Consider the following 16027-nt stretch of genomic DNA (forward strand, 5'->3'; position numbering starts at 1 on the left):
TACGAGTAAATCAGTGGATTACAATGAAGGAGGTGACCTCTGCTGGCCACCGTTCATACTACAAATCCAACACACTTCTGAACTTGTTGGTTAAACCCGACCAACAAGTTCAAGTGGACAGCATCAGACGAAGAAAAAGGATGAGCATGACAGGAGCAGACAGGTAGATGGGGGGGAGAAAAATAGACTGTATTGAGTTTACATTAATGTAACAGATTTTGTACCTTTTTTTTCTTCCACCATCTTAAGTCCTGGGGGAATCATGATGCTTTTTTTCTTACGACGTCCAACAAACAAAATTACCATTCAAATTCACTTCTTTAATTCTGTGCAACATGTTGATTGTACGTTGCATAAAAACATTATATAACACCTTGTCTATATGTCACAGCTTTATTTGGATGGTAACTTGTACAGTAAGAGAAAATGAAAATTCTCAGGCATAAAAATACCTCCCTGGAAATCTTTAATGCCAGATAAAACAGACACAGCTCAGACAACAGTAGGCCGGTCTGTACAGGTTGAGAATGAGACATCCTGAGGCCACGCCTCACATCCAAGACACATTAATGCACTGCAGTACTGTTAAGATACATTGCACTGACATAACTGATCGAACAAAGAAAAGCACTTCGTCATCACAGTTCCTGGAAACAATTATGGCTTCAGTAACACAAGACTTTAAAAGCACAAGCTGCTGAATTCACAGCTTAAAGTAACAAAAAACACAAAACAAAAAAAAACAAATTATAAAAATAACTCGCAAACTGTTTTTGTTCTCAGTGTAAATCAGTTTGCCGTACAAACATTAACTATTAGTTAAACATAATTCATGTCTGCATAGGCTTTTACATTGTGCAATAAATACCGATTGTCCTGTGTGATTGCATAGCCCCATAGCAGTGTTTTATTTTGGTCAAATCAACCATACTTTCTATTTTAGTCTTTTTAACCCGATATAGCACTCATTAATGCAATAATACAGGATATAAGCATAAGCTACACTTAGGCAAAAAGCACTTCACCAGTAGTCTGATATGTACTATTCTGTAAACCAGGCAGCATATGTTAGCATACAAAGGCAGTGTTTTGTTCTTTTCTCTGTAACGATAACTGTGACCCATTGCTGTTCTTATAGGCACAGATCATTGGCAGCCCCACTTCCTTGATCTCTCTTTTTAGACAGACTCAGCCGAAATTCAGAGAGTACTGTCCAGAGTGTTGTAGTTGCCTTTTAAGTTCTTCAGCTCCAGGAAGTGTCTGGGTCTCTTGCTGCGCTGCTGCATCGAGGACGTGAGGTAGGAGGTTTGGGTGGGGGGTGAAGACGAGACGCTTGCAGGCTCTGAGGTGCTGGTCAGGTCCTTGGCTGCAGCCTGATGGTGCTGGCTTGGAGAACTGTTGCTGCTGCAAGACTTAACACTGAAACAACACATGGAAAACTGATTATTCCCACTGCCTGATCAACATTCCATGCTGGGATTAGTATAAAAGAAAAGCTGTACAAGAGCTTTGTGAGGAAAGCTTGTGCCTACTTACATAGAGGCCAGTTCAGTGAGAGCTTCCTGATATTTTAAAAAGTCTGCCTCACCAAAAGCCTAAGGAAAAAAATAAGCACATCAGAGAGGATATACTTTGCGAAATCCAGCATGTTCTCGACACACCTCTCTAACTTAAAAAATAAAGTAGGGACATGTTGCGTGCATCCTCCCATCTGTCAGCTTTTAATAAAAAAAAATAAATCAGGTTTGGCTTCACAGTATAAAGTATATATTTTTTTTCTTATCCATTGGGACATTATTCATAATAAACTCTTAAAACTAAGGATGTAGATTCCATGCATGTATAAAGAGAAAATTTCTGTTCAATTATAAAATTTGACTCATTCTACAAAGCAGAAACTTTTTTCTTAAATATGATTTTTAAAAAAAGAAAAAGAAAAAAATACATATCTATATGTTATCACAGATATTCAAACCTTTTGCTTTCACACTCACATTTGAGATCTATGTATCAGTGGACTTTAAAAGACCTCTACAACTTGACCAAAGCCCACCTGAGGCTATGTGAATTCACTGGAGAACTAAGAATGCACACAACTACGAAATACAGTCTGGAGGTCTTGCATTTCATGGTGTAAGGCAGGATGACCACCATGCAATGAGGTAGGAGGAATGTAGGGGATAGCTAGATGTGTAGGACAGTCAGAGCATCGTCAGGGCACAGATTTAACTGAATGATACAAGAGTTCTGAGCAGCTATTAAAGAGCCTAGAAGCACAGCATTCTCAATGATTAGAAACTCAATGAGACCGAATCACTTTGTGAAAACGGGACAATTACTACAAATCACTGTGTCTCAGGAGAAGCCATTCACCCCTAAAAGCACACAACAGTCTTTAAGGAATTTGAGAAAAAAAAATCCACTCAGCATGAGAAGTACAAAATCTCCTGATCTGATGAAACAAATAAATAATTTGGCCACAGTTCTCAACAGCAGTGTGGAGGAATACAGGCACCAAATCAGCTCATTATTATCATCCCCACACAGTTAAGGCGTGTTTTTGTTAGGAATATATATACAGCAAAGTGCTTAGGGTCTCAGGTTAAAACAACGGATTATATTCTGAGAAGACAACAGCCCAAACCATCAGGATAACACTGGAATGGCTTCATAAGAATACTGTGAAAGTCATGGAGTGTTTCAGCCAAAATCTGAACCAGAACACAATACGTCATCATTGGATGGTCTGTCTTTGCTTTGCTGCTGTGAATAACTGTGTACACATTGATAAGAAAAACTAGACTAAACAACAACAAACATTTAGCTGTGTTGTAGATTTAATCCAATTGTTGTTTCTTCTGACACAGGAATGTGTATTACAGCATCACAATATTGCCCTGATGTCTGGATTAATCTTTATTATAACGGAGAGAAATAAAAAACATAATTTGTTGTACATACAAACAAACACAAGCTGCTGACCTCTGCCCCATGACGTGCTTTATTGTAGCCATCTAGCACCGTATCAATGAGAGAGCTCTGGCTGTCTCTGAACATGCAATGGGAATTTCGTAGCTGCAACAGCCAAGTCCGAAATCTTTTCCCAGTCACAGCAGTGGACGTTCCACCCAGTTCACGGAAAGGAAAATCTAATAACAGAAAGAGGAGATGTTGATATAACAGCAAAGAAAAGTTGTTGGCAAAACTAAAAACATGATGAACAGAGACAGAAAGATCATACCAGTGTCTCTGATAGCATCCAGTGCTTTCATCCTGTACAGGTAGTCATAGGAACCTGTAACACACACACATACACAGGCTAATCAATAAGCTGGCATGGAAAGTTCTCATGTGGATGTTTCATGAGTGGTGTGTTTGTGTGTTCGTGTGCTCTTCTAACCAGACTGGTCTCTCTTGTTTAGCCGGTCATCATCTGGAGACAACAGACGAGGCTCAAAGTGGATTTTCTGGACTAGACTAAGTTTGGCATCAATTTCTTGTCTCAGCTCCTGTCATGCAGACACAAAACTTCATTACACAAACACACAAAACAATATATTAAAATGAACAGCAAACACTACTCAAGATCGAACTTGTGGTGTGTGTTTCACCTTTGGTGCGTTGTGGCCTAGAGGAGCGTGTGGACCTCTTCGAGACTTCATGGCAAGTCGCATAATTTGTCGTTTGACAAAGATGAACAGCAAAACAAAAACCTAGAGTAAAATAAGAGTTAGATAACGCTCTTTTGGAGCTACTATGCAAATAATTTAAACAGCTAAAATATTAAAATCATCTGTCTCAAGCTGTATAGGAACACCACTTGATGCCCTAGTGGTAGAAAAATGGAGCTGGGACCATAAAAATGGACTCAAGGTTTCCCACTGAACACTGCATCAGATGAGTGGATGTGTATTATTCACATCATGTCAATAGTTTCAATCATGTAAGTGGTGGGTGTGCAAATATGTTAATAGGCAAATATTTTAGGTTGTCTTGGTTTAATTTTCCCTCGTAATCTTGAAGTAATAGAGCAATATATTTATTAATCTAATTTGCTAATGGCAAAAACAGCGTGTATTTTGAAATTTACAAATGTTTAATTTAATAAGCTAAAAAAGGTTAAAGACTATCAGTAGAAATAATCAACATTTTGACAAACCAGTATTTTGGCAATAAAGCTGATTTAGAAAGAAGCAAACAAAAAACAGATTAATTTTGACAGCTCAATTACATAGATGTTCAATCTCACACACACACACACACACACACACACACACACACACACACACACACACACACACATATACATATGTAAATATATATATATATATATATATATATATATATTAGCACCCTCAAAATGTTAGAAACAGGTTTATGATCATCATTATTTACTTTATGTCTAAAAATATTTTTGACACCCTACTGTAGAAATCACCAACTACTTGGTCTTTGGTTTCTTAAATCTTATTTATGAAATTAACAAGGAACAGCTTTATAAATGAACGGATTATCAGTTTGATCCCTTACTTGGTTGCATGGACTTGCAGAAACCATTTTCTAAGACTCAGTATAGATTCCTCAGTAAAATCTAAGCATTGCTTCATCTGAACGACTGCCACTGCCAGTGAAAGACTGTAAACTTGTTCACAGTTGGAACAAGTTTATGATGCCTTGTTAAGTGTGGATGATAATGTCAGGGCTTGTATAAAGTCAAAAGCTTTTGGTCTTTCTTTTCTGAAAAGAGTACCTGGGCCAAATGGGCTATGTATATATATTAGTTTTGTGACTGGATTTCTTCTGAACTACTAGCATCTCTTTGAGGCATCTCCAGTAGGCTGGATTACTGTAATGGTCTTTTAACAGGACTTGCTAAAAAAAAAGCATTTAACATCTGTAGCTCATACAAAATACTGCTGCTAGAGTTTTAACCAGGACTAAGAGATCTGAACACATCACAACAGTTCTGATTTTTTTACACTGGCTTCCAGAACAGTTTAGGCCCAGAATACATCTGTGACATGTTCAGAGAATATAAACCTAGCAGAGCTCTTAGATCCAAAGACTCTGGTCAACTAGTCCAGACCACAGTCCAAACTAAACATGGAGAAGCAGCATTTAGCTGTTATACTGCAAACACGTGGAACAAACTGCCAGTGGAGATTAAACTTTCACCAAATGTAGATATTTTTAAATCCTAGTTAAAAACATCGTTTCTCATGCACCTATGCATTAATTCTGCACAGTAACTTTTTACTCATCTTGCTTTAAATCATTTTAACGTAATTTATGATTTTATTGCGACTCTTGCTATTTGTTGCTGCCTTTTGCTATTTCTTAATATCTGTAATGCTTTTGTTTTATGTAAAGCACTTTGAATTGTCCTGTACATGAAATGTGCTACACAAATAAACTGCCTTGCCTTTGAATAGAGCTTTGTCAGTGTAAATTGGGGGTGTAGAGTAGTGTAGCACACATTTCCTACTTACAAGTAGTAAAGGTACTATTTATTTAGCAGAGTGCTAAAGTGGCATTAACAGAAAATTATGCATTCTTATTCTGTGAGATGGGTTATTTAGCAGGAAAACAAAAACATTAGCAGGTAATTGTTTTCCAAGTCACATTATTGTAATGGGACCGAGGGCCCCTACAGGTCTGACCCTTAATGAGTCCTGGTTTAGTAAAATACTTTAAAGTATCTATTGTTAGTTTCTGATCATCGTTGCTCCGCTTACCTCAATTTCTTTTGGCATTTTTTTAAGCATTTTTATCTTTTTGTCTTTTACATTAATACTGACTGAATTAGTAATTAAGGGGAAAAAAACTATATAAATATAATTTCAACTATAACTATAATTTCATTAAACAAAATTACACCGTTTTCCATTTGTTTCTTTGTTAAATATGTTAAAGTTAAGCTTGGACACATTTTATGTCTGATAATTTAAATAATACATGTGAAACAAACTTACCAGACTTCCGTAAGTCATAACAAGAACAACGTTAACGCTCGAGAGAAGTCCCTCTGTCCGCATTTTGAATTTGTGCGTTTTTACCGGCAAAAGTCTCAATTCGCAGTACGTCCAAATGTTGATAGGCGTGTGGTTTCATTTAACTATACGGGTTTAAATACCTCAAACACATGTCAAGTGAGACAGAAAATAAAAAGTTCGGTAAAGTGCAGTGCTTGTTGTCGTTACATCTTGCTACCTGCTTTATTGACTTCCGCGATAGTCACGTGACCGGTACGGCCCGGGTTGACGTCAACTTCTTACGTTTCCTGTATTCTTCCGCCACCTGCAGTTAAGCTTCAGAATTACACTCTACACAAAAAAAATTAACCTTCATAATAGAGAAATGTCACATTAGGACTAGGTGACAATAAAACATCTTAAACTTGTAATATAAAGCTTCAAAAGTTCTATAAAACACAGCTTTTCCCCCTTGGTCAGTTTAACTTTGTTCTTCTTGGCCGCAAATAGCTTACACTATTCATTCTCGCCATACTCACTGAGCCTACACCCCCAAGACTAAATGTAAGTGCCCGAGTGTCTGTGTGAGCCAGACTCTTATTTGCATCCATCTGCAGGGACACTGAGTGCCATTCTTCTGTACTGAACAAGTGTGGGTGTCTGTGGAGTTGTGCCTGAGCTATTTACCCTTACTTACCAGCTTATGTCAGTCCAGAAGGGCTCTACGCAAACTACCCTCCTGTCTGTGAGGTACAGCATTGATTGCACCATCAAGTTTCTAAAATTTAGCCCCATGACAATGTATTTAACTCAGTTTAATTTGACTGGTATAGACAGACTTTAAGTCATCCTTCATTTAGTGTTGCAGCAACCACAGTTTCCTCTTTCTCAACGGAAGACAATAGAAACAGCAGGTGCATGCAAAAAACTACTGCAAGAAGATGAACCTCTGCCTGTCACCTAAAACTGTAAGTACCGTTTGTTTTGTTCTTTAGCTTATTTTTATTCTAAGTATGCAAGCTTGTATCTTTTGCCCCAATCTGCAGAATCTAGTTTTTGCATAAACAGTTATGAAACCTATCAGCAAAGTTTTTCCCAACAACAGTGTCTGCAATAGACACCATTTTGTTGAACATATGACATCAGAGAGGTGCACTTTAACAACTCTTGCTTGCATTTCTTGCTCTCTTTTAGCTTCTGGTCCCAATTATGGGGGCTATGTTATTATGTATTTGATACCTGCTCAGCCCAGTTGATTAGACTCAGGTTTGCCTGAGGTAGGGTAATATTCTGAATCTGAATCTTTTCCCATTTCATGCAATTATCTGAACTGTATCTCCTGTCCCTTGAGCTATGAAATGCTAGAGTCACAAATTGAAGGCTGAAATAGTTCTGTGGGTGACACATTGAACTGTAGTCAGGAATGCTACTCTGTGAGGGGAGGAAAATAACAATGACAGTGGGAGGAGAGAGAAAAAGAGAGAGGGCAGGAGGATAAACCAGTGTAGCAGGTTTGCGTCACTGTACGCCGTCCATCATGCAAAGCTGATGAAGAGAGGAAAAGACAGAGAGGGAGAGAAAGAGAGAGAGAGAGAGTTAGAAGCTGAGGTCATTGTTCAGCATTGTTCGCAATATTTACTGTGCCAACACAATGGCTTGGGACATGAACAGAAGTCACACTTTGGTGAGGTAAGATACATGTTCTGTTAATATGTGAGCAGATAAGTGAGCTAATTTGTTATAACATTTGTTTCTTATTGTTTAATGGAAGTGGGAGGCTTTGTGAGCCAGCTGAACAGGTGTTTCTGTAAACTGACACTAGACTTACCTACACTGGAAAACACTGTTTGAGACTATTTACACACTAATAAATAAAAAAAAAGTTGCACTTATTATGTGGTCTTTTATATGTGTAGGCTGAATGATCAGATTACATAAATCCATTAGAGATAACTGGATTTTCATTCTTGCATGTTTAAGGATAGTTTAACAGGCTAACATGGCTTGTTTTCTGTAGCTTTCTACTCAGATATATCTGATAGTTGTTGTCCATGAGTGATTTTGCTTTTCTTTCAGCAGTCTGTATGTAAATCAAAGTAGCTTGGCTCTCTCATCTACTCATTTTACCTGAATGTACTGACACAAGGTTTTCCCATCAGCTGATGGCTTTTCCTGAGCTCATGAAACCGATGTGCACTGCACAGAGACCAATGGTGGAAATTTAATGGATTGTTTTGTCAACTGGATTGCTGTCAGGTGAGTTTTTCCTGTTTTTGCTTGAGGTTTAGCTGACAAGTAGTCTTGAGTATGTTGCTTGTATAAACAAACATTATGTGTCGTAGTAGCCGAGACTTGCTCTATGAATGGGCTCTTTGAATCAGTGTAAGAGGAATGTGAAGAAGGAAGTGATATTTTGAAAAATGACATAACTGACAGCCTTTGAAGTTAGTATTTCCACATTTGTTTTATTTTTCCTTACTTCAGTTTCTTCTAGTGGATTTTCCTCTACTTACTACCCAGCTTATGCTGCACTCTGACATCCTGAGTTCCCTGTCTTCTACCACACTGTGATCCTGTTTGACCATTTTGAGGAGCCAGAGCAACCACAGTCCACATATCACAGCATTCCAGTCTGATCTGTTCTGAAGATAGAAATTTGTACATTTTTGTGCTTGGCAAGCAGTGAGAGCTCCTCACTGAACTCAAGCTAAGGAAGTGGAGACTCCTGGGGACAAGAAATCAAGGAGAGGAGCCAGATGGTCCATCTCATCCAGACCACAAAGCAGAGAAAATTCAGGAATATATGAATTTTGAATAGAAGTATTCTTTTGTCCAATAATCATGTAAAGATACTCTAAGAATTCAGATGCAGTGTTTCTAAAGGATGATCTAAAAGAAAGCTAAATATCAACTACAGTGTTCAGCTCTCTTTTTGGGTTCTGGCATTTAGCAGGAGGTCATTAACTTTGTTTTACTTTCAGACAATGGACTTGTCCTTGGTGCCTTCAGGGAGTGAGTACAACAAGCAGAGGACAGGCACACGCTTCACTGTCCGCTCAGCTAACTCTCCCTCGTACAGTCTTACTCGCAGGCCGGGTATTAAGAAGAGGGAGACGGCTGAGGATGTTGGAGAAACAGAAAGGCATGGGACACATACTGACACAATTTATACAAACAAGGAGGAGGATGCAGTCACTGGATATCAATCCAGGAAAAGGAGCTGCAGTGCCAAAGATCAAAGTGAAGAAAAGGATGCATCAAGCTATCAAACACCAATGACAAAAACAATCTCAGACTCTGGTTCTAATAAAAGAGAAAACCCTGTATTTGAAAGCCGTGGGAGGACAGAATGGAGGAGACAAAACATTCCAAGTAGAAGTAAGAGTTTAGATTGGAGAACAGGAGCAAGGAGCCCCACTCGGGGTACCAGAACAGACACATCCATACTGCCAGCCAAAAGAGGAGCTGAGCTCCGTGAACATGCTAGAGATTTAGCAGAAAGGACAGTAGTTGAGAATGGCCTGACAGACAGGATGACTTCTTCTCTACAAAACCGTAATTCTGCTGGTGCAAGTTATGCACAAAACAGGAATCCAGTAAATCAAACAAGCCAGACTTTGAACTGGACCAGTAGGGGTCAGTCTCTCCCTTCTAGGTTGAGGTCAGAGTCTAGGCCCGGTTTAAGATTTGCAGAGAATTTGTTTGGGCCCAAAGGTGGTCAGAGTATACAAGAGCGGATAGAGAAACTCTTTGGTACTGGTGAGAAGGCAGCAGGGGGAACCTTTCCCAGGCGGCTCTCATCGGGTGAGAGCAATAGTCCAGTGGAAAGCAGAATATCACTCATCTGGCCTCAGAAATACATACCAGAGTCTGAAACATCTCTTTCTCCAAGGGCAACTACATTTGGAGAAAAGGCAGTTATGGGACAACTCAAAAGCAGGTATCCAGAGGAAGCTAACTGGGGGAAAGGGTGGATGGTGGAGTCAGGCACAAAGTCCCTGGACAGAGCCAGAAGTAGGCATACATTAGCAGCTCGGATTAGATCTGCTAGAGCAGCAGGAGGGACTGGTCCATGTAATGAGCCAAACACGTTCTTAGAGGAAACTTTCAGAGATTCTTCTGGATTCAGAGAACAAAGAGCAAATGGGGCCATGGAAGAGAGAGAGACAGGTGAAGGAGCAACGGAAGAAACTGAAAGGAAGAGTGATGTTACTGATGAAGATGTGTTTGAGACAAATCCACAGAAGATTACACTGAAAACAGCAGAGACGAAGAAGTTTACAGAGGTGCGGCCAGCTCCCTCTGCAACCAGTGTGAAAAATAAGATCAGTCAGTTTGAGGCTCTGACACAGAGAGCAGCAGGACAAATCTCCATGTCCAGACGGACCCTTTCTGTGCCAACACAGCACAGTAAAGTCCCCGATGGAGTAAAGAAGAGCATGTCAGTAAAAGAAATAATTGGGCAAAGAGATAAGTGGGATGGATTGAAAAGATGTAGGGAGGAAAATACAGTGGAGGGAAAAGGGAAAAAGCATGGAGCAGAGAGGTCTTTATCCGTGGATGAGGTTGGACTTGGGTTAGAGAGGACAAAAACAGGAGGAAATGATTTGTTAGGTGAGAATAAAAACAACTTTTCTGAGGATTTTGGTAAATATTCCAGACTTAAGAGTACACTGCAGCTCCCTCTAAACGAAGGAGCTCAACGATGCAGTAGAAAGTTTAACATAGATGAGACAGATTTTTCCAAAGTCTCAAGCTCTGACAAGTCCAGCAAGAGAGACGTGACAGCCAACAATGCTTCATCCCCACAATCGTCATCTGTTCAGCCAAGGCAACACTGTGACATGACGTCTCCAGTTAATGATGACAACAAGACTCCAACAAATACTCCTAGTGACTCTCCTTTTATGTCACCTGCACAACCAGAAAATACCACTTTTATCACAGAGAAGAAGAACAAAAACACTTCTGATGCTACACAAGCATGTAAAGCTGAAGATCCAGACTCCACATCTCTTCCTTTTAAATCCTCCTTCTACATCAACCCCTCTGACCTCTCTGCAAATGTCAAAACAGCCAATCAAAAAGGGAAGAAGCAGGTGATGGACTTGACTGCTTGGATAGCTGGTCTGAACCAAGACTATGACTGTTGGAATGTTGGTGAAAAAGATTATGAGGATGATGATGAAAGCACACAGAGGGATGAAGATTCAAACTATGATTCAGACTCCGGGGATTCCTCCGTGACCATCACCAGTAATATGAGTCAGTCAGATCGCAGGAGCTACAGTCTCAGGTGGGTAATGTTTATATTTTCATCTTTCTGGTTTTACAGAAGTTAACAACTTATTTATTTATTTTCCTCCTTTTCCTCCTCGTAGTCTTTCAGACCTGTGTAACTTCGTTGGAGCCGAATATGAATCCGATAATGATATTGACGAAGGGCAGCAAGCAGACCGGAGGTCTGCCTCACTCAGCTCAGATTTGTCGGCCTACTCCTGTGTGTCTCTGCTGCCCAGTGAAGAGCTTGACAGGCTGCTGCAGGATGTCAAGACCCTGGGCGATGATACTCTGCAGGTACAGCAACAGCTGGTCATTTCTAACTTTCTTTTTTTAAAAAACACATTACTGCTTAACTCATACAAGGGTCAGTTTATTCTGGTTGTTTTAAATGTGTCATTTTCTGGCTATAGTTGCTCTGATCATTTCAATGCCTCATCATTGCTTGGTATTAATCTGTTTATTGATCAAATCTGAACAGAATATATTAGATCTACAATGTAATTGATTTTTTTTTTTTCTTTGGGTTTTGGTTTCCTTTGAAATCTGCTGACAATCTGCAATAACCTTGATTCCAAGAAAGCTAAGATGCTGTGTGAACTCCTACAAAGGCAGAATGCAATGTTCAGCAAATAATTTCTAACTGAAAGTTGTATAAAGATGGACAATGTCAAATGATTTTGAGAATTTGGTTTAATCTTGTTAGATGGAAGTGGAAATTACTTAGGAACATTTAAGAAAACTACTGTTAGTGAACACAGTTCCTAGCAGCATCCACAAAGGCAATTTAAAACTCTACCATGCAAACAGAAAAGGACATATAGTGCTGTGCAAAAATGTTGGGGAACCTCTAATCTCTTTTAATTTGCTTACAATGTCTTGAACAACAGTTCTCCAGGCTTTCTGAAGGTCTCTATATGTTTTTCATTTTCTAGTATTTGTGTCTGACCAGTTAATGATATTGATAAGTGTTCAGAAAATGGGTTTTAAAAATATATTTTTATTGATTTATTTACATTTTCTTGCTTAGCCACTCAGCACTGACCTATAAATTATTTAAGCATAAGAGGGCCACTTAACTGAAAATAAATAAATCAGTTTATAAATCAGTTTTGTCCCTACAAATAACTGGGAAAAAAACCACCAAACAAAAAAGAAATAAAAATTGTATCTTTCAACACTGTTACTAACAGACAGTCTTGGAGACAAATAAATTGTTTCATGTTTGGTTTCCTCTATAAAAACTTGCCAAATGTAACACAGTTCTACATGAAAACATGCTATTTTAAGGGACTTAAAAAGTTTAAGTAAACTGGAAAAGGGAAAGGGGGCACAAGAAGAAGTCAGGTAAAACACATCCTCTACAGTAGATTAACAGGATCCAGTAACAGTCACATTCTTAAAAATGAGGAGATAATCCAGTAAAGACCTGAAACAGTCTCCACAGAACCTGGACCACAACTTTATTGAAGCAGTGTGGGATCATCTTGACAGAGAATGGAACAAACATCTAAATAAGAGATCTGAAATGTTTTTCAAGAAGCCTGGAACGATCCCTGTTCCCAAACTATTCCTGACAACTGCTTGTGTAAGATGTTTAGGCTGTGTTAAAGAATAAAAGTGGTCATAGCAAATATTGAATTTCAAGGTTGGTACGTTCCTATAAACTCTGTTTTTGAGTTATATTTCCATTCACATTTGCAAGTATTAAGAAATCACTGTGCCTGTGATTTTCCTTGCAACATATGAAAAAAAATGGCTGGTGGTCCAAGACTTGATCAATTGTGTAAAACAAAAGATACAGACTACCACCTCGCTGGGCCTGAGCTCAGTTAGATGGACTAAAGTAGAATATTAAACTATTATATGGTCTGATTATTCAAAATTAAATAAATCATAGATTCTCCAGTCTAAAGAGGATGGGTTTAACGGGGTTGTTATCAGCACAGGTCAAAACCCAGCATCTGTAAGGCAATTAAATGACTGTACTTACTGATATATAGTACTTTCCTAGTCATCTTGACTACTTGCTTTGCACTACATTACACATTCACCCATTCACATACACACTCATACAGCACCTCTGTTGTTATATATTCTAACGCACACATTCATCCCCAATAAACACATCGGTAGGCAACATGGGGTTCAGCGTCTTGCCGAAGGACACTTCAGCATGTAGTCAGGAGATCCTGGAATCAAACCACCAACTTTCAGGTTGGCAGCAACTGCTCTCCCTCCTGAGCTACAGCCGCCCCATTAAGCACTATTAATGATATACATATTTTGGGATGACCTTCAGACAATATATAATTTAGCAAAAAAGCTTACATTTATAATCTGCAAAACAGTATTAAAATACATCTCTGACCTCTTGATGTGTCTTAAAGAATAGGAATATCCCTTAAAAATACATAGGTAGTATAATTAAATTATTCTTTCACATGTTGTCTCTCTTGCAGGAGTATGACGATGTGCAGGTGGTGGTTCTTCATAAGGAGGTGGGAGTAGGACTGGGCTTCAGTCTGGCAGGAGGCGCAGATCAAAATAAGCCTATCGTTGTGAGAAAATGCTTCACTCACATTATTTATTAAACATTCACCAGTATCTTTATCTGTCAGTACCTTCATCTTTTTGTATCTCAATGTCTTTCTCCCAGGTTCACAAGGTGTTTCACTCAGGTGTTGCAGCACAGGAGGGCTCCATAAGGGAAGGAGACCATGTTTTGTCTATTAACGGCACTGCACTAAGTGGGAGTGCCCACTGGGAGGCCCTAAGGATCCTAAGAAAGGCGAAGACTCAGAACATGGGAGTGGTGGTCCTGAGGAGGAGTGATGTCAGCTGTGCCTTGAAGATTGGAGTACAGGAAAATAATGAAGGAACAACACAGACTCAATATGAGACAGGTGACAGCAGATGTTTAACCAAGAGATCTGAAAACAAATTTGCCTTTAAAACAGTTCATGTTGAGATACTGTGTCTCTGCAAACCTCAAAGGTCAGTGTGTGTGCGTGCAACTACAAAAGAACAGCAGGGATCTGGGCTTCAGTCTGCAGGGAGGTGTGGGCTCCAGTGAAGGGAATAGACCTCTCACCGTACAGAAAATCTTCCAGGGTGAGATTTGAAACTCATTGATTCAGTTCTTTAGAGAAAGTCTGAGATATAAACATCATTATGAAACCAAAAGCTATTAACTGTAAAACTCTTTTATGAAACATTGTTTAAGTAGTGGCAGTCGTATCAAAGCTGTGCTGTTAGCTGGAATACATATGCATACACCGTGTCTTTGTTTTGAATTAGTTTTTGCCCTTCTGTGCAGGTGTGTAAGTAACAGTGGTTTCTGAAATATTTTTTTGTATCTTTTTCCCTTAGGAGGCCCTGTTGACAAGGTTTATTCTGGTGATCAGGTGTTAGAAATTCAAGGTATAAGCATGACGGGCATGAGACGTCTGGAGGCCTGGACTTTCATAAAAAGTCTTCCACCTGGGCCAGTAGAAGTCGTGCTACATCGGCCCATTAAACACCTGCAAGCATGAGGACTATGAATGTGCTTTATGTGATGTGAATGCTGTCTTACAATACTGCATGTAGCAGAGAAGAACGTCAGATCAAAAAAATGCAATTAATCAAGAAATGCATTAAAATAGCTCTTAAGAAGAATTTTATAACAATGCCCTACAAGTAGAGACAGACTTAAAAACCAGGTTAAAGATGTTTTGTTTTGTTTTGGCTTTTTTTCTCACTCACAGGAGGACATCTACCTCAGGGCCTGGACTGTTCTGTGTAGGCCAAAATCTAAGTGCACTGATGACCTCACATTTATCAAGTTGACACAAATTTGAAACAGTTTTGTCAGAAAAAACATGTAATTTGGCCCATTTAATTGTAAATATATGTTCTAACAGGTTGTGAATAACTGCTTTTAGAGTTTTTATGGCTTTTTAATAAATTCTAACAAATTGTTTGGGCTTGTTATTCCCACTTCTGTGGAAAGAGGTACAGTGGCATCATATGGACTTTTATATGAGTTCCCTAAAATGATGGTAACAAAAATGAATAAATAAATAAATCTATCAGCTTGTTTCTATTACACCTTCTTAAATGGTAAAGCGACAACATTCTTACATGAGTTTAGTTTAAATTTAACTTCACAAATAACACATACAAAAAAAAACATTTAATGAAATGATTAATTTAAAAAAATCAAAAAGGTTTCACATTTTATCTTGATTTTGTCTAAAAGTTATCTACGCAGCAGCAGAGAAAATGTGAAAATGCTTCTGGAAATCACTGTCAAATAAAAAAAAAGGGAGAGAGAGTCAAAAGGCTGCAGATAAGAGCTTTCTCATTATTATTATTATTATTATTATTATGCTTTTGTTGTAAATCTCTGACATTGCTCATCTTACAGTCTGACTGCCACCGGGTGCGTTGGTATGTTTTTAGTACCAACACTGGTGTTGCTCCTCCTCTACAGCAAATTGATTAAATGTCCTGATGCTCATTTATCTTTAAATTTGTAAACTGATTTCAGGAAAGTAACTGATATGTTGTAAAAACATCCCTTGATTATTACCCTCTGTTACTGCCTCCAGTTCAGGCTATTTATGGCATCTGTTCATAACCAGTTGTGGCACAACATGTACTCTGTATCAGCCAATCCTGAGGTGTTACAACTCTATAAATTTGCCTTCTCTGAGTCCAGCTGTGGAGACAGACAAGGCTGGAGGAAGTAGAGAAGTGAGATACACTGCAGGTTCAGAGGGACAGATGCT

The 16027-nt window shown here is 38.8% G+C and overlaps 2 protein-coding genes across 6 annotated transcripts; one reads left to right on the forward strand and one right to left on the reverse strand.

Annotated features, from left to right (window-relative positions):
• Window positions 1-377: 377 nt before the first annotated feature.
• Window positions 378-6224, reverse strand: c6h1orf43 (chromosome 6 C1orf43 homolog). Of its 2 annotated transcripts, none has more exons than XM_041989081.1 (7): window positions 5973-6224; window positions 3612-3713; window positions 3401-3509; window positions 3242-3295; window positions 2983-3149; window positions 1537-1595; window positions 378-1419 (listed from the first exon to the last, which is right to left on the reverse strand). In XM_041989081.1, exons 1-7 carry the CDS (start codon window positions 6033-6035, stop codon window positions 1200-1202), a joined length of 774 nt encoding a protein of 257 aa, XP_041845015.1. In that variant the 5' UTR covers window positions 6036-6224; the 3' UTR covers window positions 378-1199. The 2 variants fall into 2 exon arrangements, with proteins under 2 accessions (XP_041845015.1, XP_041845014.1); XM_041989080.1 differs by having other exon boundaries at window positions 2962-3149.
• Window positions 6225-6586: 362 nt separating this feature from the next.
• Window positions 6587-15325, forward strand: si:dkey-92i15.4. 4 transcript variants are annotated; one of them, XM_041988257.1, is made up of 8 exons: window positions 6587-6940; window positions 8132-8228; window positions 8457-11268; window positions 11354-11549; window positions 13715-13813; window positions 13912-14158; window positions 14250-14366; window positions 14625-15325. In XM_041988257.1, exons 3-8 carry the CDS (start codon window positions 8957-8959, stop codon window positions 14786-14788), a joined length of 3135 nt encoding a protein of 1044 aa, XP_041844191.1. In that variant the 5' UTR covers window positions 6587-6940; window positions 8132-8228; window positions 8457-8956; the 3' UTR covers window positions 14789-15325. The 4 variants fall into 4 exon arrangements, with proteins under 4 accessions (XP_041844191.1, XP_041844189.1, XP_041844190.1 ...); XM_041988255.1 differs by having other exon boundaries at window positions 8954-11268; XM_041988256.1 differs by lacking the exon at window positions 6587-6940 and adding an exon at window positions 7490-7661.
• The last annotated feature ends 702 nt before the right edge of the window (window positions 15326-16027 follow it).

Source organism: Melanotaenia boesemani, chromosome 6, assembly GCF_017639745.1.
Source record: "Melanotaenia boesemani isolate fMelBoe1 chromosome 6, fMelBoe1.pri, whole genome shotgun sequence".
Taxonomy (NCBI): Eukaryota; Metazoa; Chordata; class Actinopteri; order Atheriniformes; family Melanotaeniidae; genus Melanotaenia; species Melanotaenia boesemani.

Bases quoted from the DNA above. Each gene is read 5' to 3' on its own strand.
- c6h1orf43 (XM_041989080.1), bottom strand. From the start codon at position 6,035: ATGCGGACAGAGGGACTTCTCTCGAGCGTTAACGTTGTTCTTGTTATG. The intron at 3,150-3,241 runs GTATGATCTTTC...TTCTGTTATTAG, and splicing joins GGATGCTATCAGAGACACTG to ATTTTCCTTTCCGTGAACTG. The intron at 1,420-1,536 runs GTAAGTAGGCAC...GTGTTGTTTCAG, and splicing joins CTCACTGAACTGGCCTCTAT to TGTTAAGTCTTGCAGCAGCA.
- si:dkey-92i15.4 (XM_041988257.1), top strand. From the start codon at position 8,957: ATGGACTTGTCCTTGGTGCCTTCAGGGAGTGAGTACAACAAGCAGAGG. The intron at 11,269-11,353 runs GTGGGTAATGTT...TCCTCCTCGTAG, and splicing joins CGCAGGAGCTACAGTCTCAG to TCTTTCAGACCTGTGTAACT. The intron at 13,814-13,911 runs GTGAGAAAATGC...TCTTTCTCCCAG, and splicing joins ATCAAAATAAGCCTATCGTT to GTTCACAAGGTGTTTCACTC.